General features: G+C 39.1%; 1 protein-coding gene across 2 annotated transcripts in view; it reads left to right on the forward strand.

The window, feature by feature from the left end:
• FANCL (FA complementation group L) overlaps positions 1-25,272 on the forward strand; it is a 100,887-nt gene that overhangs the window by 10,644 nt on the left and 64,971 nt on the right. For both annotated transcript variants that reach the window (XM_064277032.1, XM_003417567.4), the window contains exons 2-5: positions 3,115-3,173; positions 6,102-6,162; positions 13,900-13,956; positions 24,195-24,295. In XM_064277032.1, coding sequence (XP_064133102.1) covers positions 3,115-3,173; positions 6,102-6,162; positions 13,900-13,956; positions 24,195-24,295 — 278 coding nt within the window. The remainder of the gene's footprint in view (positions 1-3,114; positions 3,174-6,101; positions 6,163-13,899; positions 13,957-24,194; positions 24,296-25,272) is intronic.

Below are 25,272 nucleotides of genomic sequence, written 5' to 3' on the forward strand. Positions count from 1 at the left end.
TACCGCCTGTTGCTCAGTGTCTGAAAATCATTATTTCATTTATTACATCCAGTTTTTTAGTTGTTTAAGGCAAGAGAGCAAATCCTGTCCCTGTTACTCCATCATAGCTAGAAATGGACATTCCCCTTCAGTTCTTAAAAAATTCTATTCCGTTATTGCTTTGTTCTTCATGCTGCTTTGGGCCACCTGGTGCCAATCTTATTCTGTTGCCCATGTAAGTTATTGGTATTTTTTTCCTAAAGAATCTGGATTTCCCCTTTATTTTTAGTCTCTTTATGGAAATGTGTCTCAGAGTAGATTGTCACAAGTCAATTTTCTCATGTGTCCAGTTCATTCATTTTAGTATGTGATTTCCAGAAAATGTTCTTGGATTATAATTTTAAATATTTATTATTTTCTACTATCTTGTTTTTCTTTTTAGGGGTCCCAATTATATGTATGTTGGATTTTCTCTGCATGTGTTCTATTTCAGCCACTTTTCTATGACCATCTTAAATTTTTCTCTTATTTTCTCATTTGGTAATTGTCTCGCTTTTTCTTTATCAATTTTTTATTTGACTGTATTCATCCTTCAGTAGTTCTTAATTTAATCTTCCATTTCTAATATTATTTTACCTTTCTTTTTTTCATTTCTTCCTGAGTTCAGTCAACTCATTTCTTGCTGTGTGTGTGTCTATTACAATTTCTGGTATTCATTTTTGAGTGTCTGAATTTGGGTACAAATGCTCACTTAGTGAAATTTAATTCAGTATTATAATTTGCTTATGCTTCGTGGTTTTTGTTGGCATGGGAGATTGCCATCACCTGAAACGTTTTTATTCTCATTTTCTGCTTTCCTGTCAGAGTAGGTTTACATTGATAAAGGTGCTATCTTTGCATTTGTGAACAGTTTAGGTGTTTCAGTAGTTTATAAAATTTCTGGTTCACGAACACCCTCTTCTGTCAGTGAAGAAAAGTACAGTTTATTTAATGGATGGTTTTCTCGGAGGTTCTGGAGGAAGAAGGAGTTGTATATTTTTCTTTTGTGTTATGTAAGATCCTGAATTTCCCACCCTTACTTTTTTTCCCCCTACAACCCAGTCTCCAGATGGCATCTCTACCTTTCTTTTTACCATCTTCTACCTCTGTCGTATAGGGTCGCTATGAGTTGGAATTGACTCAACGGCACTGGGTTACCCCTAAAGTGTTGCCTTTCTAAGACTGCCCTCTTAAATTCTGTGCTTACGTTAAGTTCCCTCCATATTGTTGGTGCTCTGTCTCTCAGGACTCTTCGCTATTATTTTGTGCTTAGTTCAACCCCTTTTTCACTTCCATGCATTTTTTTTTCTGGATCTCCTAGCTCTGTAAACAGGCTTTCTGTGGGAGCCCCAGAGTGGGCTCTACTGGGAAGTGGTTTTTATTTTTCTCCCTACAGGTTATTTGAAGTTTAAAGCATTCTCTGTTTCTTGTTTTGCTGAAGACATGGGGTTTTTGGGTCTTATTTGCCGTTAGGAGCCCTGGTGCTGCATTGGTTAAGAGCTCGCCTGCTAACCAAAAGGTCAGCAGTTCGAATCCACCAGCCACTCCTTGGAAACCCTGTGGGGAAGTTCTAAAGGGTTGCGATGAGTCGGAATCGACTTGACAGCAACGGGATCACAGGGTTCGCTGTTGATGTTGATGTATATAGGTTTTTTGGAGATAGTGTGGAGAGATAAGGTTTAGGCAATGTTGGTACTTATGTTCCCTATGACCTTAAAAATTTACTTCTTGAGAACTATTAATAGTTTTCATATACTTGAGTTAAAAAAACCTAATTTTGAACATTTTCTTGACTCAGAAAAGGATTGTGGCATATGACATGGCATTTGACCTTTTAAAATGGCTGAAATTTGCCGATAAGGGACTTTGGAATCTTACTGTATCAGATAACAGCACAAACTTCTAAGTAGGATAGTTTTACTGTTTTTCATGTAAATTTTGAATTCCAGATTGTTCTTACACCAAGTGTGCAATGTCTGTAAAGTTAGGTTAAAGTTACTATATAATACCTTTTAGTGCTTTAATGAAATAGTGAATTATTGTTACTTGACCTTTTGAAAAGGTCAGTAGTACATTTTGTTTCATTTTTTTTAAAGGACATTTAAATGTAATGAAAGTCAGAGACGGTAATATTACCATGAAAGTAAAGGTTATGGGGTACATTTAATTGTGTTCCTCTATTTTTGAAACTGCTTTGAGATAGACTGTGCTAAAATTCCACGTGGTAATTGTTTTTCAAGAATTTTATTACTCTCTTTCATTTTATACTGTTGGAGTAAAAGATTATATTTCTGTTTGTCTTTTTCTGCTTACCTTTGCTCAAATTTCATGTGTATTATCCTGTTTAAGGTACAAAGTTTAAACTGCTTATGTATTCAGTCTCCCAAGAAATAAAACTGAACATGTTTCTCAGACAATCGTTCTTCTTTTCCTTGGAAGAATGCTTGATTAAAATTTTAGGATATTCAAATTTATCGCTAGTAAATCTACAAATTAGAATAAATAACTTAATATGTTAGTATTTTATTTATTAAAGGTCCACAAGTGTGGGAGAATGATATATACTCTGATTTAGAAAAATATTTCTGTATGTTTAGATTGTACAGCTAAATATGTTACTGTTAAAATTGAGGAAGTAAATTGAAAATACAAAAGCTGTAATGTATTATATGCTCTTATGGTATAGTTTTTGTCTTTCATATTCAAAGCAATTTGAAGGAATTTCCTTTTTCATAAATTTATTTCATAAGAAATAACATTTACTTTTTCTTATGTCTACCTTAACAATTTCTCATATTTCTTGTGTCTATGTGAGTGACTTTCCCTTAAAAAACAAAGGCCGCTCTTAGAAACTGTTTCTATTTCCCAATAATTATAAAGTTTCTGATCTATAGTTTTGACTTATTTTCCCTCAAATGTAATACTTTGTTGCTTGTATCTTAAGAAGTATAAAGCTGTGGATAAAATTGATACCTTTTAGAAAATAAGAGAAAAATTATTACCTTTTCTATGTAAGTCCATGTTTAACTTACTTCTTTTAGCACTAAGTGAGAGATGAAACTTCCAAATTTGAGTAAACCTCAATATTTTCCACAGGGAAGAGACTTCCACCTTAAAATATTGTTGCCTGAAGATTTGCAGATGAAGAATGCAAGGTGAGGTGGCCATATGTGTGTGTCTCAGTGGGGTCAGTAGTCAACTGGGGAGGCACATATCCCAGTGACTAGGACTTTTTGCTTAAAATGCATTTCGGTCATTCAACCAGAAACATTTTTTATTTTTCCCAATCAATATGGCATTAGTAAGTGATTTTCCCTTGTGTGGACATCCTTTTCAGGGTAACACATTAGTTCTGTGAGTTTTTGTTTAATCATTTAAACCAGTAAACAGCAGTTGTGTGTATATCCCTAACACGTACTGAACAGGGGTATAAAGGGAGAATACAAAGAGATTTGAAAACTTCGTTTCCAGTTTTTTCCCAGTATTTATATGTATATTCAATCTGTGGAGCCCTGGTGGCCCACTGGTTAAGAGCTTGGCTGCTAACCAGATGGTTGGCAGTTCGAAGCTACCAGTGGTTCCTTGGAAATACCATGGGGCAGTTCTACTCTGTCCCGTAGGGCTGCCGTGAGTCAGAATCGACTCCACAACAACGGATTTACAGACACAGAGAGACACACACGTATAGGAAGACGCCATGAGGTGACACAGCAGGTGTATCTCTGAGCATTAAGGAATATCAAGGATTGCCAACAGTCACCACAGACTAGAAGCGAGGCCCACAGAGTTAACGTGGCTGAGACCTCATTTGGACTTTCAGCCTCCAGAGCTGTGAGAAAGTACATTTCTGTGCCTTAAGCCATCGGCTTTGTGGTATTTTGTTATGCTAGCCCTAGAGACTAAGGCAGTGATGGATGACAAAGGAGAAGGGAGACTGTTTTCAGTCACATTGGGTATGAAATATTGAGGGGGAGCTATTTAGTAGGTGTTATTGGTCTGTTGGTCTGCAACTGAATTGTGAGGTACATGTAGATGTATGTAGGGATGCAGGTAGAAGTCATAGCAGGTATGGAATCTGGGGCTGTGAGGACAGCTAGACTTCCCAGAGCCTGTATGTATGGGGTGAAAAAAGAAGGCCCTGAGGGCAGATTGACATTGAAAGGACTGATAAAGAGGAAGTTAGAAGGAGGCTAAGGATTGACTAGAAAAATAAGAGGACAGTTTGGAGAATAATGTCTCTAAGGCCAAGTTAAGAGAGAGGTAAGGAGGGAATCCACCACCTGTCTGTCTGTTGTACTGTGGTGGCTTGCATGCCACTATGCTGGGAGCTAAGCCACTGGTGTTTCAAATGCCAGCAGGGTCACACATGTAGACAGGTTTCAGTGGAGCTTTCAGACTAAGACAGACTAGAAAGAAAGGCTTGGTGATCTTCTTCCAAAAATTAGCCATCGAAAACCTTACGGATCACAACAGAACACCGTCCGACTTGTTTGCTTTTAACACATCATCAGGAGGGGTCCATCGCTGGAGACATCGTGTTTGGCGATGCTGTAGATGTCATGTTTGATGAAGTAGAGGCCAACCAGGGTGAGGGAGATCCTGAGCGAGATGGATTGGCACAATAGTGGTAATGATGGACTTGAGCGTGCCGGTAATAATGAGGCAGGAACGGGCTACGTTCTGTTTTGTTGTATGTAAGGTTGCCACGAGTGAGAGTTGACTTGGCAGCAGCTCTCTGTTTCTCTGTCCGTCTGTCTAGCTAAGGAGGGGATGGTTGACGTTGCTGAGTGTTGCAGAGGGATTCATGTTATGAATAGGCTTGGTGCAGTGACAAAAGCCAGGTTCTGCTGGGTTTTGGTGTGGGTGAGTGGGTAGTGAGGAAATGGAAATAGTAAACATTCCTTTGAAGAGAAGGAATAGCCAGAGAAGGGTATGCAGTCAAGAACTACAACCCAAACCCATTGCCGTCGAGTCAATTCCAACTCATAGTGATCCTATAGGACAGAGTAGAACTGCTCCACAGGGCTTCCAAGGAGAGGTCGGTGGATTCGAACTGCCGACCTTTTGGCTAACAGTCGAGCTCTTAACTACTGTGCCACCAGGGCTTCGGGGTCAAGAAAGAGTTATAATAATGTTTTTTTTTAAGATGAGAAATAAGATACTGAAGCAAGTCAGTTTGTTAAGGAGAAAAAAAATTAGCAGAAGAGGAGAGGTTGAGGATACCACAGGAAAGGTGTAATCAGTGAATCAAAGTAACCGAGCTGGTGGCAAGCGATGGAAAGCATCTTTGGAGGGCGCCACCCATGGGTGGTGCTCTGCCAGTAAGAGTGGAGACAGGGATGGAACTGGGGGGATAGCAGACCAAGAATGGAGAGAGTAATGATGACTTGAAAAGACCACATTGGGGAAAACTCAGAGAGGTTCCACCAGAGAGAAACGTACCAGAGGTGTCTTGGAAGACAGGTCTGGCGATCTGCTTCGGAAAGGTCATGGCTTTGAAAACCCTATGGAACCTGCTGTTCCGCACACATGGGCTTGCCATGAGTCAGCATCAACTCCGCAACAACCAGTGGCAACTCTGTAGGAGAGTTACTTTAGCAATGCTGAGTGCACAGCAGAGGTGAGCGGATAGATGGATGAACTTATCCTGCTGACGTAATTATATGTATCCTTTTAGTTAAATTAATCTGGAATTTGAAGAAGATTGTATTGCTACGTCTGCTTTTTCATACACAAATTCCATATATTAGGATCAAAATGTTGGTTTTATTTAACCTTCTTTGGGAGAGCATCTGGTTCAGTAGAAAATATATTTATTACCCTGGATATGTTAAAGTTAAAAAAAGATGTATTTTTTTTGCATGTCATTTACTGATTGCAGTTATTTATATTTTGAAATAAAATTAGTACTGACAGTTTGAAGACAAGACTTTCAACAGTATCAGTGGTAAAAATTTTATTAACTTGTCAGAGTTAGGTTTATGTCATTCTTTTGTATATATGTGCGTGTTGCGTTAGCATACAAATAAGTTTTTTTCCTTTTAATTCTGAACAGTGAACAATTTTTCCCATTAAAATTTTAGATTACTGTGTAGTTGGCAGCTGAAAACAATACTGAATGGATACCATCAAATCGTACAACAGGTAAGTCCTTTAAAAGCTTTATGTTTTTTTTTTTTTTTTATAATAACTTTTATTAAGCTTCAAGTGAACGTTTACAAATCCAATCAGTCTGTCACATATAAGTTTACATACATCTCACTCCCTACTCCCACTTACTCTCCCCGTCTTGAGTCAGCCCTTTCAGTCTCTCCTTTCTTGACAATTTTGCCGGCTTCCCTCTCTCTCTGTCCTCCCATACCCCTCCAGACAAGAGTTGCCAACACAATCTCAAGTGTCCACCTGATATAATTAGCTCACTCTTCATCAGCATCTCTCTCCCACCCGCTGACCAGTCCCTTTCATTTCTGATGAGTTGTCTTCGGGGATGGTTCCTGTCCTGTGTCAACTGAAGGTCTGGGGAGCATGGCCGCCGGGATTCCTCCAGTCTCAGTCAGACCATTAAGTTTGGTCTTCTTATGAGAATTTGGGGTCTGCATCCCACTGATCTCCTGCTCCCTCAGGGGTCCTCTGCTGAGCTCCCTGTCAGGGCAGTCATCAATTGTGGCCGGGCACCAACTAGTTCTTCTGGTCTCAGGATGATGTAGGTCTCTGGTTCATGCGGCCCTTTCTGTCTCTTGGGCTCTTAGTTGTCATGTGGGCTTGGTGTTCTTCATTTTTCTTTGCTCCAGGTGGGTTGAGACCAATTGCTGCATCTTAGATGGCTGCTTGTTAGCATTTAAGACCCCAGACGCCACATTTCAAAGTGGGATGCAGAATGATTTCATAATAGAATTATTTTGCCAATTGACTTAGAAGTCCCCGCAAACCATGCTCCCCAGACCCCCGCGCTTGCTCCGCTGACCTTTGAAGCATTCATTTTATCCCGGAAACTTCTTTGCTTTTGGTCCAGTCCAATTGAGCTGACCTTCCATGTATTGAGTGTTGTCTTTCCCTTCACCTAAAGCAGTTCTTATCTACTGATTAATCAATAAAAAAACCCTCTCCCACCCTCCCTCCCTCCCCCCCTCGTCACCACAAAAGTATGTGTTCTTCTCAGGTTTACTGTTTCTCAAGATCTTATAATAGTGGTCTTATACAATATTTGTCCTTTTGCCTCTGACTAATTTCGCTCAGCATAATTAAAAGCTTTATGTTTTAAGTGTGGATGAAAGCTTTATGTTTTAAGTGTCCATTCAGTTTGCAGGATATGGAAGCAAACTAGTTTAATGTTACCATGGTGTGTTTCATGGTATTCATACGTTATATAAAATATTCCTCCCTCCGAATTCTCAGCAGGTCTCCAGGAAACTTTTCTGTTGAAGGTGATTTCCGTTCTTCATACTTTACGTTCTTCAAACCCATTCACCCTTATCCACGTCCATCACTTGAGTGATTTATCTGCTGAGACTGAATAGTGGTGGTAGGAAAACATCCTGTGGACCTCTTTAGGAGTTACAGGATATCTGTAGCAAAAACGGGATTGGAGCTCCAGATTAGCAACACAAAAAGGAGTGGTGGAAATCACCCGGGATCACGTGTGCTTGTGTAATGAGAGCCATCGTAAGGCCAGTGTAAGTGACATACAGGCAGAATTCATTTATCCTTAACTTTTAGGTTCCTTTACCTGAAAATTGCCTGTAAAGATTAGAGAATCTTAAAAAAAAAAAGTCACTCTTACCAAAACAATGGAAAGTAACGAAATGCCTCTTGTAGAAAATAAATGTTAGTAGAACTGCATTTCTTTTGATGCTTTAGTCATTCTGGTGTTTTCCCAGATTTCTTATTTTTCCTCCATCTTAAGTCAGGTTATTGTCTGTAGTAGCTGACAGTGACAGTCACTCTCACATACAGCGTTACTGAACCTGGAGATAAACAACTTGATTTGTAGAATGTATGCTGTCGTCACGTCACTGGCAGTACAATTATAGCACTTTTTTTTTTTTTAATTTATTGTTTAAAGCTCAAGTTAATTTCTCGTACAAAAATTTATACACATATTATTATGTGACCCTAGTTGCAGCCCCTATAATGTGACAGCACACTCTGCCTTTCCACCCTGGGTTTCCTATGTCCATTCAACCAGCTCCCGTCTCTCTCTGCCTTCTCATCCCTCCAGACAGGAACCGCCAGTTTAGTCTCATGTAACTGCTTGAACTAAGAACACACTCTTTGCAAGTATTATTTTATGTTTTATAGTCCAGTCTAATCTTTATCTGAAGAGTTGGCTTCAGGAATGGTTTTGGTTCTGGGTTAACAGAGATTATGGGGGCCATGTCTCCTGGGGTTCCTCCAGTCTCAGTCAGATTCTTAAGTCTGGTCTTTTTACGTGAATTTGAGTTCTGCACCCCACTTTTCTTCTGCTCTGTCGGGGACTCTCTTTTGTGTTCCCTGTCAAGGCAGTCATTGACGGTAGCCAGGCACCGTCTAGTTCTTTTGGTCTCAGGCTGATGGAGTCTGGTTTATGTGACCCTTCGTCTCTTGGGCTAATATATTTGTTTTGTCTTTGGTGTTCTTCATTCTCCTTTGCTCCAGGTAGGTTGGGACCAGTTAATGCATTTCAACTGGCCGCTCACAAGCTTTTAAGACCCCAGATGCCCCTCACCAACGTGGAATGCAGAACATTTTCTTAATAAACCTTGTTATGCCAGTTGACCTAGATGTTCCCTGAAACTGTGGTCCTGAGACCTCAGCCCCTGCTACTCTGTCCCTCAAAGGGTTTGCTTGTGTTCAGGAAACTTCTTAGCTTTTAGTTTAGTCCAGTTGTACTGACTTCCCCTGTATTAGTTACAGCAGTTTTTTAAGGGGATGATTAAATTATTTCTCTCTGTCTTTTCCCCCTACCCCCACTGTGACTGATTATATTGTATACTAAAGTTTAAGAAATGAACCTATTGAGATACTTAAGTAGCCTGAACAAAACTTGTTAAAAAAGAGCTAAGTATAATAGTAAGATCTGTAACTGTTTCTCTCAACCAATTTGTCAAGAGGGTTCTTAGAAAAAGTCCTATTCACTTATATATGTCCCCCTGCCCCCAGCTGGTCAGATACTGAGAACCCAGAATTAATTTCAGTTTTTTTTTTTTTTTTTTAACTGTTTCTACATGTATGGTTTAGTGACATCAGTTACATTCTTCCAGTTGTGCAGCCATTCTCCCCCTCCTTTTCTGAGTTGATCCTCCCCCATTAACATAAATTCACTGCCCCCTAAGGTTCCTGTCTAATCTTTCACATTGCTGTTTTCTATTTGTCCCATATAGATAGTTCTTAAATGAGCATGATGTTCAAGGCATACCTTTTTTTATTAGTGAAGCTAAACTATTGTTTGGTTTTAGGAAGACTTCAGGTATATTTTTGGTTTAAGGTTTAAAGATTATCAAGGCAATAATTTCAGGAGTTCATCCAACCTTCATGGCTCCCGGAAGTCTGGAGTCTATGAGAATTTGAAATTCTCTCCTGTATTTTCCCTCCTTTGATCAGGATTATTCTATAGAATCTTTGATCAAAATGTTCGGTAATGATACCTGGGCACCATCCAGTCCTTCTAGCCTCTTGACAGAGGGGGCAGTTGTTCATGGAGGCAGTTAGCCACACATTCCGTATCCTCCTCGTATTCCTGATGGTCCTTCTTCCTCTGTTGCTCCAGGTGAGTAGAGACCAATTGTCGTGCCTTGGATGGCCGCTTGTAAGCTTTTAAGACCCCAGGCACTATGCAACGAACTAGGAGGTAGAACAGAAGCACTAAACATGCTGTCAGGCCAATTAACGAGATGTCCCGTGGAACCATGACCCTAAACCTCCAAACCAAGAAACCAAATTCCATGAGGTTTTCGGTTGTACATAAGCAGCCTCAGCAGCTACTTTTTTTGTTGTTGTTGTTGTTATAAATATATCTGTCATAAACTTTTGCAGATTTAACTTTGTACAGGTATACAACTTGTTGATAGCAGTTACAATAATTGTACAACCCTACCCTTAATCAGTGTGATATTGTCGTCATCACCAGTGATTCCTCCTTGTCCCCTCCCTCCCATCCCTGGTAAACGCTAATGGACTTTGTTCTCTGTGCATTTGCCTTTTATCTTTTTATATAAGTGAGATCATACAATATTTGTCCTTAGTGATTGACTTATTTTACTCAGCGTGATATCTGTCAGCTCCGTCCATAGTGTAGGAGGTATCAAGACTTCATCTCTCCTGCTGGCTGAGTAGTATCCCATTGTGTGTATGGACCACATTTTGTTTATCCATTCATCTGTTGATGGGCATTTAGCTTATTTCCTCCTTTTGGCTATTGCGAATAGTGCTGCAGTGAACATTGGTGTACATGTCTCTTTTTTGAATCCGTGCTTTCAAGTCTTTTGTGTATATACCTAGGAATGGAATTGCTCGGACATGTGGTAGTTCTGTTTTTAGCTTTTTGAGGAAGCCCTTCCCCCCTTTTTTCCACAATGGCTGTATCATTTTGCATTCCCACCAGCGATGGATAAGGGTTCCAAATTCCCCATATCCTCTCCAACATTTGTTATTTTTAGGGTTTTTGTTTTTAATCTTACCCATCCTAATAGAAGTGAAATGACATCTCATTGTGGTTTTGACTTGCATCTCTGATGGCTAATAACACTGAGCATCTTTTCATGTGTCTGATGACCATCTGAATGTTCTCTTTGGTGAAAAGTCTATTTAAGCCCTTTGCCCAGTTTATGACTGGGTTATTTGTTATTCTGTTGTTGTTGAAATTTTGTGTATATTTTGGTTATTAGGTTTTTTTCGTTTATGTGGTTTCCAAAGATACTCTCCCAGTCAGTAGCTTGTCTTTTTACTTTTTTGGTAAAGGCTTTTGATGAACAACAGTTTTTTATTTTTGTGAGGTCTTATTTATTTATTTATTGTGCCTTTTGCTGTTTGTGCTTTTGTTATTAGATAATCCATTGTTAAAAGTTAGGCCTGACAGTGTTGCCCTTGCCTTTCCTCTGAGAATTTTATGGTTTTAGTTTGCAAATTTAGGTCTTTAATCCATTTTGATTTTTTTTTTTTTTTTTTTTGTATGATGTGAGGCATGGATCTTGTTTTGTTTTTCTGCATGTGGGAATCCATTTTTTCAGCGTCATTGATTGAGGAGACTTCTTTCTCCATTGAGTGAACTTATCCCCCTTGTCAACTGTCCATTGAGTATAGATACGTGGATTTATTTCTAGACTTTCAGTTCTTTACCCTTGGTTTGTTTTGACTGCTGTAGCTGTATACCCATTGCAGTTGTGTCGATTCCAACTCATGGCGACCCTATACGCCAGAGTAGAACTGACTCATAGGGTTTCCAAGGAGTGGCTTCTGTATATATACAGTGAGCTGTATATATATATTTAAAAAAAGTGAAATCTGTTGCTGTCAAGTCGATTTTGACTCATAGTGACCCAACAGGACAGAGGAGAACTGCCCTGCAGGGCTTCTAAGGAGTGGCTTGTGGATTTGAACTGCTGACCTTTCATAGCTCTTAACCACTGTATTTTAAAATCACATAGTGTGAGTCCTCCTACTTTGTTTTTCTCTTTCAACATTACTTTAGCTATTTGGGGTCTCTTGCCATTCCATATAATGTTGAGGATTGAATTTTCCATTTCTGTAAGGAAGGCTGATGGAATTTTGATTCGGGTTGCGTTGAATCTGTAGATTGCTTTGGGTAATATTGACATGTCAACAATATCAAGTCTTCTGATCCATGAACATGGAACTAGTTTGACTCTTTGTTTTATTCAAAAGCCCAGATGAATATTACTGGTCTCTAGCACCACTACCACTACTCCTAGTAATCATTTTTAACTTTAGTAAATATGGCCCAGGGTTCAACATATTTTTTCCTATAATGGACCATTCAGTAAGTATTTCAGGCTTTGCGGATCTGTTGCAACTGCTCAGCTGTGCCCTTGTAGTGCAAAAGCAGCATAGATAATGCATACACCCATGGGCATGGCTGTGTTCAAATAAAACTTTATTTACAAAACCAGTAGTTGGGCTAGATTGTTCTAATGGGCTATTTTTTACTGACCCTTGATATAGTCCATTACCCATCTGTAGGAAACTTGAGAAAAACATTAGATAGAATAAGGGAGAGTCAAAGATTTGTTCTGTAAACATGTTCCTACTCAAAACTGTGTTAAGATGTTATCTTAGTAACCTAGTGCTGGTATGACAAATACAGCAAATGGGTGGCTTTAGCAAATTTATTTTCTCACAGTTTAGGAGGCTAGAAGTCCAAATTCAGGGTGCCGGCTCTTTCTCTCTCTGTTGGCTCTGGAGGACAGTCCTTGTCTCTTCTGAGCTTCTGCTCCTGGGCAGTCTTAATGTGGCTTGACATCACTCTTCCCCTGTCTCTGCTCTGCTCACTTGTTTAATCTCTTATATTTCAAAAGAGATTGACTCAAGATATATCCTGTGCTAATCTCGCATCATCAACATAACCAAGACAGCCCATTCCCAAATGGGATTATAACTGCAGGCACAGAATTTGGAATTTACAACACATAATTTTGGGGGACACAATTCAGTCCATAACAGATGTGAATCTTATGTCTTCATGCATTGCTGGAATATCTTAAATTGTTATTTTTCTCATCTAAAAGAAAGCAAACAGATTCACATATTGACTTTGTTCAGAGCCTTGTGGTATTGGTGCAATATAAAACAAAAAGTAAGAAATGACACAGTGTTTTGATTTCAGCAGAGAACGATGTAGAGTTCTATCTAAGAAAGAAGACAATGTACAACTTAAGAATTTTCATTGCTTTCTTTTACTCCATGGTTATTTTATCTTGGAATGAAGAATTTAAAGGAAATGGAACTACAATTCTTATATACTCATTCTACTTCAGAAGTTATTTTCCTTTTGCCATCTTAGAACACTTCATATTTTATTGACAGATTGACTTCTTTTGAATTAATATGGGTTAGTAATGAAGGAGCCCTGGTGGCAGCACAGTTAAGTGCTCGGCTGTTGACCGAAAGGTTAGAGTTTCAAAGCCACCCGGTGGCTCTGTGGGAGAAAAATCTTGTGATCTGCTCCCATGAAGATTACAGCCTAGGAAACCCTGTGGGCCAGTTCTGCTATGTCACATGGGGTCGCTATGAGTCCACATCGACTTGACAGCACACAACAATAATGAGGGGACAACGATAACAATTATAGGTTGTCTTTAAGGTCAGGGAAGAATCAAAGTAGTATTGTTGATTAGTATTTGTTAATTCATTGTTCTGCCTAAATTTTTTTTAATTGTATGGATTTTCCTGATTTTTAAATTTTATCATCTTTCCCCTCCCATAGCCTCCCTCCTTCCTTCCCTCCCTCCCTCCCTCCCACCTCCCTCTCTCCTTGTCTTCCTTCCTCCCTTCCTCCCTGCTTTCTTCCTTCCTCCCTCCCTCCCTCTTTCTTCCCTCCCTCTCTCCCTCCCTCCCTTTCTTCCTTCCTTTATTTTTCAATGACGTGGTTTGCTAGATTTGCCAAAGTTGACAGTGAACAGTGTTGAAGGAACAGAAGAGCGTGTGAAGTTTTAACTGACGTACTTATGTAATTCAATATATCTCGCAAAAATAAATTTGAAGGCTCTCAGTGCAATTGGTAAGAGTACTAGGAACGATGACCCGTACTTTAAATATTATACTTTTAAGACATAGTTACAACAAATAATAAGATTTTTTTCGCATTCATGTGGACCTATGTCTTATTTCAACGTGAAGGAAATATTCATTGAACGAGTGAAGTTAACTGGCAATGTTGTTTTGATCTAGAGAATGCAACACTCTCCTGATCTGGTGAGCTTTATGATGGAATTGAAGATGGTTTTGGTAAGCATTTTTTTTTCTGATACTGTTACCATGTTCTGTATGTATTGATTGTTTCTGTAATTCCTTTTAAAACTAACATGACTTGAGTTGAAAACTTCGCAGCTCCCAGTCATTTAATGTTGTGTTTTACTGTGTGCCTACATGTGGATGGAGACCCTGGTGGCATAACGGTTAAGTGCTACAGCTGCTATCCAGAAGTTCAGCAGTTCGAACCCTCCAGGGGCTCCTTGGAAACTATAGGGCAGTTCTACTCTGTCCTATAGGGTTGCTATGAGTTGGAATTGACTTGACGGCAGCGGGTACAGTACGGTACGGTGTACACGTGGGTGGTACTTCACTTGAGTTGCACGAGGAACAGAACGGTAGGTAAGAGCCAGTTTGATTGTGTCACACTGGGTACATTTGGCACTGATGTTGGGCAGGTGGTGAAGAAGTTAAGTTTATTCCTGGCCTGTCAAAGAATTTAACATCTAAAGAGAGATTAGGTAGTCCCACTTAAAGATATAATGTGGTGCATAAATAATTTTGTATACAGCTTCAGATTTTTGAAGAACATACTAAGCTTTATTATATACAGTAGTGGATTACTCTGTTAATTATGTATAAAGTACTTAATTATTTGGTTTATTTATCCTGTAAACTTTTTATCCTTTTAAAAAGGGAGCCTTTTTATTTTGCAAGTTTTCAGCATAACAAAACATAATATAAACATAAAGAAGAGCAAAGAGTATAGTGAATACCCATTGGCCCCTGACCTAACTTCAACATTTTGCCAATCCTATTTTCTCCCCTACTTTTTTTTTTTATTTTATTTTAGGGGAAGGGAGCTGGTATTTTTAAAGGGAGTCCAGGACATTGTACCTTTCCTCCTTAAATATGTCAGTGTATATCTCTAACACCTAAGTGCTTTTTTTTTCTTTTCTATTCTTAAATATATTGTCATCTCCCTAACAAAATAAGTGATGCATCCTTATAGCTGCTTTGAATCAATATCGAAACAAGGTCTACACATTATTTTTAATTGATATACATCTTAAGTCTTAATTTATAACAGCATCTCCTCTTTCTCCACCATTTTTTTCACCATGTCACCTACTTGCTAAATAAACAGATCGTGTGCTTTATAGTATTTCCCACCTTCTGGATTTGGTTTATTGTCTTCATGGTACCTTTTAAAATGTCCTTCTACCTACATTATTCTTTGTAATCAGGTAGTTAGACCTAGCGATCTCAACAGATTTGATTCATTTGTCCTGGTAAGAATACTTGGTGCTCTGTTCTTTCTGTCGTATGACATCAAGAGGCATGTGATGTCTAATATTTCCTGTTTCAGTAAAGTCAAAATTGATCAATGGGTTTAGATCCATCTACTGTAAAGTTCCCCATCAACCTATCACCTAATGGTTTTAGCATCTGTCTTAGTCATCTAGTGCTGCTATAACAGAAATACCACAAGTCAATGGCTTTAACAAAGAGAAATTTATTTTCTCATAATCTAGTAGGCTAGAAGTCCAAATTCAGGGCATCAGCTCCACGGGAAAGCTTTCTCTCTCTGTCGGGTCCGGAGGAAGGTTCTTCTCATCAATCTTCCCCTAGACTAGGAGCTTCTCTCGCAGGAACCCCGGGTTCAAAGGACACGCTCTGTTCTCAGCGCTGCCTTCTTGGTGGTAAGAGGTCCCCTTATTTCTCTGTTCGCTTCTCTCTTTTATATCGCAAAAGAGGTTGGCTCAAGACACAGTCCAATCTTGTAGATTGAGTCCTGCCTCATTAACATAACTGCCACCTATCCCACCTCATTAACATCTTAGAGGTAGGATTTACAACACATGGGAAAATCACATCAGATGACAAAATGGTGAACAGTCACACAATGCTGGGAATCATGGCCTAGCCAAATTGATACACGTATTTTTTGGGGACACAATTCAATCCATGACAGCATCCCATGGTGATCATTACCTATATCCAGTATTTCATTAGGAGTTACGATATGGTGATTTAAACAATTCCATCATCTCTTTTGCATTCATTAGCTGAAAATCTTCTATAAAGAACCTTCCCTCTTCAGTTATTTGGTTAACTTGCGGTACAGTCCACAGTGGAGAGATGGAATAAGTGCTTGTTTCTTTCCTCCTTTAAAAAAAAACAAAAAAAATCACTGTCTAGATTGATAAGTTGGTACCTAGCAACTGCCAGAGAGGACTAATGATTTTTTTTTTTTAGTATCATTATGAACTCCTGGATTTTATATATTTAATTAATTTTAATCCATTGCAGTCAATATTTTTCCTGATGGTTAAATTGTCCCAGTTGTTGTCACTGTAAGCCCCTTCACGTTGGCTTCTGAGTTCTTTCAGCACAACGTACAATTTTTGCTTTCTGGCACGAGGTGACCCAGTCTTACCTACTTATCCTGCCCCAGAACAGTAATCAGGCGTTTCTCCACAGAGTCATGGTTTCTCCCTGAGCAAGGGTACTTGGATGGCACAACCCAGGGACTGGACTGCTTATTGCCATTGCTTTTAGACCTCTTCAGTGGGTAAAGCTCAGGAGAAATACTTTCTAGGGAGAGAATAATTGATCATGAGTTCATGCTGGTATTTGATTCAAATTCAGCATTATAGGGTTTTTACTTCTTTGATTTTTATTCTTGTATTTCCATTACTCTGAAAATCTTGATTTCTAATCATGTTAATATAATTACTTATTTTCCTTTTCTACGTATATATTTCATTCTGTTGTGCGTAGGGTCACTATGAGTTGGAACCGACTCGACGGCACCCAACAACAACAACACGTGTATATTTATTTATATTTGCTTATATCATGACAATACCAGTGCAGGTACTAACAACTAAAAACAGTTTGATATTTCTTTTTTTTTTTAATTTTTTATTGTGCTTTAGGTGAAGGTTTACAGCTCAAGTTAGTTTCTCATACAAAATTTGTGCACACATTGTTATGTGACCCTATTTGCTATCCCTGTAATGTGACAGCCCACTCCCCCTTTCTACTCTGGATTTCCTATGTCCATTCAACCAGCTTCTGTCCCTTTCTGCCTTCTCATCTCACCTCTGGACAGGAGCTGTGCATTTAGTCTACTTGAACTAAGAAACACACTGTTTGTGTGTATCATTTTGTATGTTATAGTCCAGTCTAATCTTTGTCTGAAGAGTTGACTTTGGGAATGGTTTTAGCTCTGGGTTAACAGAGAGTCTGGGTGCCATGTCTTCTGGGGTTCCTCCAGTCTCATTTAGACCACTAAGTCTAGTCTTTGTATGTGAATTCGAGTTCTGCACCCCACTTTTCTCCTGCTCTGTCCAGGACTCTGTTGTGTTCCCTGTCAGGGTGGTCGTTGGTGGTAGCCAGGCACCATCTAGTTCCTCTGGTCTCAGGCTAATGGAGTTTCTGGTTTATGTTGCCCATTTTGTCTCTTGGGTTAATATTTTCGTTGTATCTTTGGCGCTCTTCATTTTCCTTTGCCCCAGGTAGGTTGGGACAAATTGATGCATCTTAAATGGCCGCTAGCTAGCTTTCAAGACCCCAGATGCCACTAACCAAAGTGGGATGCAGAACATCTTCTTAATAAACTTTGTTATGCCAGTTAACCTAGATGTCTCCTGAATCCATGGCCCCCAGACCCCCACCCTTGCTTCTCTGTCTCTCGAAGTGTTTGGTTATGTTCGGGTAACTTCTTAGCTTTTGGTTTAGTCCAGTTGTGCTGACTCCACCTGTATTGTGTATTGTCCTTCCCTTCACCTAACATAATTTTTCGCTACTATTTAGTTAGTGAATTCTCCTCTCCCTCCCTCCCCATCCTCGTAACAGCCAAAGAATGTTTTCTTCTGTGTTTAAACCTTTCCTGGAGTTCTTATATTCATAGTCTCATACAATGTTTGTCCTTTTGCAGTTGACTAATTTCACTGAGCATAATGCCTTCCAGATCCATCCATGTTGTGAGGTGTTTCGCGGATTCATCGTTGTTCTTCATCATTGAGTAGTGTTCCGTTGTGTGAATATACCATAATGGATTCATCATTGTTCTTTATCATTGAGTAGTGTTCCGTTGTGTGAATGTACCATAATGGCTTCACTGTTGAGTAGTGTTCCGTTGTGTGAACGTACCATAATGGATTCATCGTTGTTCTTCATCGTTGAGTAGTGTTCTGTTGTGTGAATGTACCATAATGGATTCATTGTTGTTCTTCATCGCTGAGTAGTGTTCCGTTGTGTGAATGTACCATAATTTGTTTATCTGTTCATCCGTTGATGGGCATCTAGGTTGTTTCCATTTTTTTGCTCTTGTGAACAGTGCTGCAGTGATCATGGGCGTGCATATATCTATTCATGTGACAGCTGTTACATCTCTAGGGTATATTCCAAGGAGTGGGATTTCTGGATCATATGGTACTTTTATTTTCTAGCTTTTTAAGGAAGCACCAAATCTGTTTCTAAAGCGATTGTACCATTTTACATTCCCAGCAGCAGGGTATAAGTATTCCAGTCTCTCCACAACCTTTGCAGCATTTATTATTTTGTGTTTTTTTGGATTGATGCCAGCCTTGTTGGGGTGAGATGGGATCTCATTGTAGTTTTGATTTGCATTTCTCTAAGTCGCTATGAGTCGTAATCGACTCGATGGCACTGGGTTTGGTTTTGGTTTTGAATGGCTGATGGGAAACCCTGGTGGCGTGGTTAAGTGCTACAGCTGCTAACCAAGAGGTTGGCAGTTCAAATCTGCCAGGCGCTCCTTGGAAACTCTATGGGGCAGTTCTATGAGTTGGAATCGACTCGACGGCATGGGTTTGGTTTTTTGTTTGGTTAATGGCTGATGATCATGAGCATTTCCTCACGTATCTGTTAGTCGCCTGAATGTCGTCTTTGGTGAAGTGCCTGTCCGTATCTTTGCCCTTTTTTTAGTTGGGTTATTTTTGTCTTTTTGTTGTTGAGGTTTTGAAGTATCTTACAGATTTTAGACATTAGACCCTGATCGGATTTGTCATAGCCCAAAATTTTTTCCCAGTTGTCTTTTGGCTCTTTTGGTGAAGTCTTTGGATGAGTATAAGCGTTTGCTTTTTAGGAGCTCCCAGTTGTCTAGTTTCTCTTCTGGTGTTTGTTACATTGTTAGTTATGGTTCGTATTCTGTTTATGCCATGTATTAGGGCTCCTAGCCTTTTTTTTCTTCCATGGTGTTTATCATTTTAGATTTTATTTTTAGGTCTTTGATCCATTCTGAGTTTGTTTTTATGCATGGTGTGAGATATGGGTCTTGTTTCCTTTTTTTTTTTTTTTCTGGATGAGGGATATCTAGTTATGCCAGCAGCATTTGTTAAAGAGACCGTCTTTTCCCCATTTAACTGACTTTTGGCCTTCGTCAAGGTGGATGAATTTATATCGCGATTCTCAATTCTGTTCCATTGCTCTGTGTATCTGTTGTACCGGTACCAGGCTGTTTGACTACCATGGTGGTATAATAGGTTCTAAAATCAGGTAGTGTGAGGCCTCCTACTTTGTGCTTCTTTTTCTGTAATGTTTTACTTCTCCGGGCCTCTTCCGTTTCCATATGAAGTTGGTGATTTGTTTCTCCATCTCGTTAAAAAATATCATTGGAACATGGATCAGAATTGTTTGTATCTGAGTTGGATATTTCTTTGTGGTTCTTTTTGAGGCCTTTTTAATTCTTAGAAATAGCTACCATATATGGAGAACTCAGTTGCTAGATTTTGTTCAGAGTTCTTTATTCTGAGTTAGGGCTTTGTTGAAATGGTTGGAATCCACATAAAGAGTTGAAAATTAATGTCTGATTAATGAAGTATGAAATTATAAACACTAATTGGTGCAGTGGTTAACTTCTCAGCTGGTGACAGAAAGGTCAGCAGTTCGAATTCACCAGCTGCTCCACGGGAGAGAGATGTGGCTGTCTGCTTCCATAAAGATCACAGTCTTGAAAACCCCATGGAGCACTTCTGCTCTGTCCTGTAGGGTCGCTCGCAATGAGAGAATCAATTCGGCAGCACACAACAAGAACAGTTAATAATGATCAAATTTAATTATAAATTTTATCAGATTGTAATGTAATAACCTTAAAAAGGTTGAGTTGAAGAGGTGAAGCATGGTTTTGTTCACATCCCTGTGACACTGGAAAAAAAGTTTGGAAATTTTCTTTTATCATTTTATTGGAATTAAGTTATTCTTATATGAGGACTAAGAGAACTATAAAGTAAAACTATATATATAATATATATATATATGTACAATGTCCCGTTAAACTCATTTTACTTTAGTTGTAAGTCAGTTGTATTCATCATTTAGTTTTGAAGAAGCACATTGGTTTATAACTAAAATAAAATACTGAGCCTGACCTCTGATACACCATATTCTAGTGCATTTGTTATTATGTTTCAGAGTAAAATTGAGGTTCTCTATGTTAGCTTTACTAATGAAAATGTGAGCAGAGTTAATGTTATGGATTGAATTATGTCCCCCCAATATATGTGTTGTAATTCCTAACCTCTGTGTTTGTGATTATAGTCCATTTGGGAATGGGTTTTCTTTGTTACATTAATGAGGCAGGATACTATAGGGTATGTCTTGAGTCAACCTCTTCTGAAATATTAAAAAAGATTAAACAAGCAAGCAGAGAGGGATGGGGTATGATAGATGTCAGGACACATGGAGATCTCCAAGGAACCAGGAAGCAGAAGCTGAAGAGACAAGGACTTTCCTCCAGAGTCTACAGAGAGAAAGCCTTCCCTAGAGTAGGCACCCTCAACTCAGACTGCTAACTGTGAGAAAATAAATCTCTGTTACAGCCATCGACTGGTGGTATTTCTGTTATACCAGCACTAGAAAACTAAGACAGTTGGCACTTTTATTGCTAAGTTAACATACTTAAAGTCAGAAGAAGTATGAGTTTATTTGATGGGTGTGGTTAGTAATAAACCAGAAACCAAAGTTGTTGCCATCGAGTTGTTTCTGAGTCATGGCGACCCTATAGTAGAACTGCCCCATAGAGTTTCCAAGTCACAGCTGGTGGATTTGAACTGCTGACCTTTTGATTAGCAGCCGTAGCTCTTAACCACGGCCCCACCAGGTTATAATCACCGGTGAAGTTAATGCGGAATGATGCCCGAATGGAATCAGTAGTTGCTGAATTTATTCAGGAAATTTCACCAACTTTCCAGAGAGTTTACCAGCCATGACTAGGTATATAGAAGTTCAGTAAACATTGAATAACAAGCAATTATGTACATTTTAAAAGAACTCTGTGAGGGTGATTTATTATTATATTTATTTATTATTATTCAGGCCTCAGGCCTGAAAACTAAAGTCAGGACTTAAAACCTGTCTGTAGATCCTGTGTTTTTTCTGTTATGCCCTGTTGCCTTTTTTTAATCCTCCATGAAGGATGCACTGCTATCTCCTGTTACCATTGTAGACTAGGAATGACTTGTCTAAGCCGGGACAGACAGCAGAGTTCACACATGTCATTAACATAGGCGTAAAGAAAAAAATTGTTTTTTGTTATTATCTAGGTTCCTTTTTATCTTCAGTAGTTGTGGCTAGCAGTGATTAGTATTTCTGAATAAAGATAGAAATTTTAAAGAAATTCTGAGTAACTTTTCTGTGTGCATATACAGGGACTATATTGACTAAATATTTTATACATGGCTACTAAAGGATGGACTTAATAGTATAAATTTGTTTTTATGGACCATCAGGCTTTTTTTAGACAATATCATAATTTCTAGAGGCTAAGAAAAATGCAGGATGTCCTTGACTTCTAGGAGCTTGCATTCTGCTAAACCCATTGGGCGTCCTGTGTTTTACGAACTTGCTTTCACAGTTTTTTATCCAGAGCAGTTTGTCATTGTTTTGTGCTGTCAGGTCGGTTCCAACTCATGGTGACCCTGTGTACAACACAAGGAAACCCTGCCCAGCCCTGCGCCACCCTCACAATCATTGTCAGGCTTGAGCCTGTTGTTGCAGCCACTGTGTCAGCCCATCTCCTTGAGGACCTCCCTCTCTTTCGCTGACCCTGTATTTTATCAGGCTTAATGTCCTTCTCTGGGGACTGGTCCCTCCTCAAAATACGTCCAGGTTTGCAAGTCTTAGTTTCTCCATCCTCGCTCTAAGGAGCACCGTTGTGTCACTTGCATAATGCAGGTTGTTAATGACCAGTTTAGAATGAGAATAATAGTTAATAGTCTTGATTTTGAAATGCTACTTTATAAAATCTCTTTCTTCCTCATGTGACCTCAATATTATAGTTTCCTATCCATTATAAAAGGTGCCCTGGTGGTGCAGTGGTTAAGAACTTGGCTGCTAACCAAAAGGCTGGCAGTTCAGATCCACCGGCTGGTCCTTGGAAACCCTATGGGGCAGTTCTCCTCTGTCCTGTGAGGCCGCTATAAGTTGGAATTGACTGGATGGCAATGAGTTTTGGTGTTATCCATTACAAAAGCACCAAACAAACAAAAAGTCTAAAGACTACTAATATATTAACCTTATACTTAAAAGAATAAAAAAAATGAAACCTTTTACAAGAGTTACATTTGCCAGAAACGTGTTTAATTTTTAGATTTGTTCCCATCTGGTTTTGTTATTTATTTGGCTGATTTCTCTTTTGAGCTTATTCCTTTACTTTTTATATTACCTTTTAATAATCCAGACCATATGAGCCTCGAAGTAATTTATGGATACACTTATTTTTATTTTCTAAATAAGGCATTTGTCTAGTTAGCAGTTTCAAAGTAATTGTTAGTTTTCAGCCTCAGAAATTCTCATGATGTTTGTATTGCTTTTAAAAAAGGCAAATTTTGATTTTGTTTGGAGGAACATAAACCATCATAAAGAAGTTGTACTTTGGCCCGACAGGGGAAGGGACCAGGATCTAGCCAGCGGGATGGCAAAGTATTTGGACCTACCTAAAGGAGGAGGAGAAGTGTAACTAGAGATGACAGGCTCACGAGGGCACGGGCCAAAGGTCAGGGAAAATAGCTGAGGTCGTGGAGCTCTAGCAGAGCCAGTCTAGGACCCAGGCCTCCCTGCCGTACGAGGCAAAGAGGTGATCCATATGCCGCCATCCGTAGACTGTGGAGGGCTGGGGCCCTGGATCCCCGGATTTGGGCCTTGTCTACCGAGAAGTGACGCACATGCAGTGTGCCACCGGAGGCTGTGGAGCAGCAGAGGGCAAAATCTTGAAAATGGGGCCTTCAGTTGACTTTGCCTGTGCTCTCCTTTGGCTGAGTGACATCGTGTGTTTCCTAGCAGGTGAAGGCATTCGTGGAGAGATTTAAAGGAGGAGGATTTAGGGGTGCAGTGGTGAAGCACTCAGCTATGAACCTAAAGATTGTTGGTTCAGACCTATACAGTGGCTCTGTGGGAGAGAGACCTGGCAGTCTGCTCCCGTAAATACTACAGCCCAGAGAACCCTATGGGGCAGTTCTCCTTTATCACATGGGATCGCTGTGAGTTGAAATCAACTTGAAGACACCGAGCAAAAACAACAAAGGGGGAGTTAAAGAGAACATACGGGACTGAAAGAAATTAGCAGACAGATACCATAGTTTCACACAAATAACGCACACCTGCTGTGTTTGTGAACCGTACCCACCACCCCCGTGAGATATTTTCATAAGTGAGCTATGCTAATATTTTTTACAGCAACGTGTAAAAAAAAAAATAGCATAGCATGCTACAAAAATGCCTCGTGAGGAGGGGAGGGCACGGTTGACAAACATACGTGGAAGGCACATGTTTTTTGCGTAAAAATTGGTATTATGATAACAAGAGATTTTAGTTTGTAAGAATGTGGCACGTAACGGCATAAGAATGTGTTTTAGTCTAGGGGATATACTTTGAGTTCAGGCTTTCCTTTAAAGGTCCATGTTTCGTTATATCAAAACATCATACCCACAGGAGTGGAAAGAGATTGAGGTCTTGAGAATGAAGGTATTTTTTTAATTAACTTTTTTCATTGCTGGTAGACGTAAGAGTGTAGGAGAATATTAAAATCTTACGTTCCTTTCATGGTATAATAAACGACATTTTTCACAACCTTCACTGTAGTCCTTTTACTTTTTCATGAGAAGGGGATAAGCCAGCTAAATTTTCTATAAGAGCAATGGGCACTTTAGGTGGGCACAAAGGACGCTATGAAGTTGTATTTTGTAATCAGGTACCAACAGTTTGCTGTCTTGCACTCCACAGCTGATTCAGGTCTTTGTTTTAAACAGGAAGTTGCTTTAAAGAATAAACAGGAGCTTCATGGACCACCCCCTCCTCCCCAGTTCTACTCACGCCTTATTCAAGAGCTAGGAGCACTCGGTTGGGACAAGTATGTCTATTTTAAAATGTTTCAGAAATGCCTTTGTTTTCCACATTTCAATTTAACATATTTCCAGTTTTAGCCATTTATTTTATACCTGTTTTTGTTCAAAAGTGTTTCATTGTCGTTAGAGTATCTGAGCCTTATTATGGGTGTGAATGAAAGAGACATTATTATTAAAAAAAAAAAAAAAAAAAAGACCTAAAACTAAAATGCTAAGTATAATTTGGAAAAAAATAACATTTTTATATACATAGGAAAATATTAACCTAAATAGATATTTTCACTGAAAGTGTAATATTATTCTAAACGTTAGTAAATTATGGGTGTTTAAAAAGTGATGTTTAGAAACTTTGAAAGCGGTTGAAACAATCAATGTATTTTTGGAACGTGTGTGTGCATGTTTATGTATACATATGCACGCACACAAATACCTACGTATCTATATATTTATAGTCATATAGGCATATGGTTATTCATTTTTGGTTAATATACGTTCTGCCTGTCTAAATTTAAATTTTAAATAATTTTGTAATTTGTGTAGCAGACTCAGCAACTAGGAGTTAGAAGAATCCTCTCGCTTTCTTTGAAAAGAATGATGCTTTAAAGAAGCTTAGAAGTTGAGTCTGTGGGTATGCGTGTTGTTAAAACATTGTCCGTATCCTTCTGGAAAAGTCTGTGGTGGTTCCGTTGATCTGTAATTGTCAAGCTTAGCTTCCGTCTTAGCGTGTATACTTTGAAAAATTACTCTTATTACTAGGCTTATTATAGACTTTATACTTTGAGCTAAAGCAGCAGTAAAGACCTGCCAATTTAGTACTCATCACTTCCTAGTTGCTGTTAGGGACTGAACTGGGTCCCCCCAAGATATGTGCATCTATTTGGCTAGACCATGATTGCCAGTATTGTGTGATTGTCCACCATTTTGTCATCTAATGTGATTTTCCTATGTGTTGTAAATCCTACCTCTATGATATTAATGAGGC

This window comes from Loxodonta africana, chromosome 26, assembly GCF_030014295.1.
Source record: "Loxodonta africana isolate mLoxAfr1 chromosome 26, mLoxAfr1.hap2, whole genome shotgun sequence".
NCBI classification, from domain to species: Eukaryota; Metazoa; Chordata; class Mammalia; order Proboscidea; family Elephantidae; genus Loxodonta; species Loxodonta africana.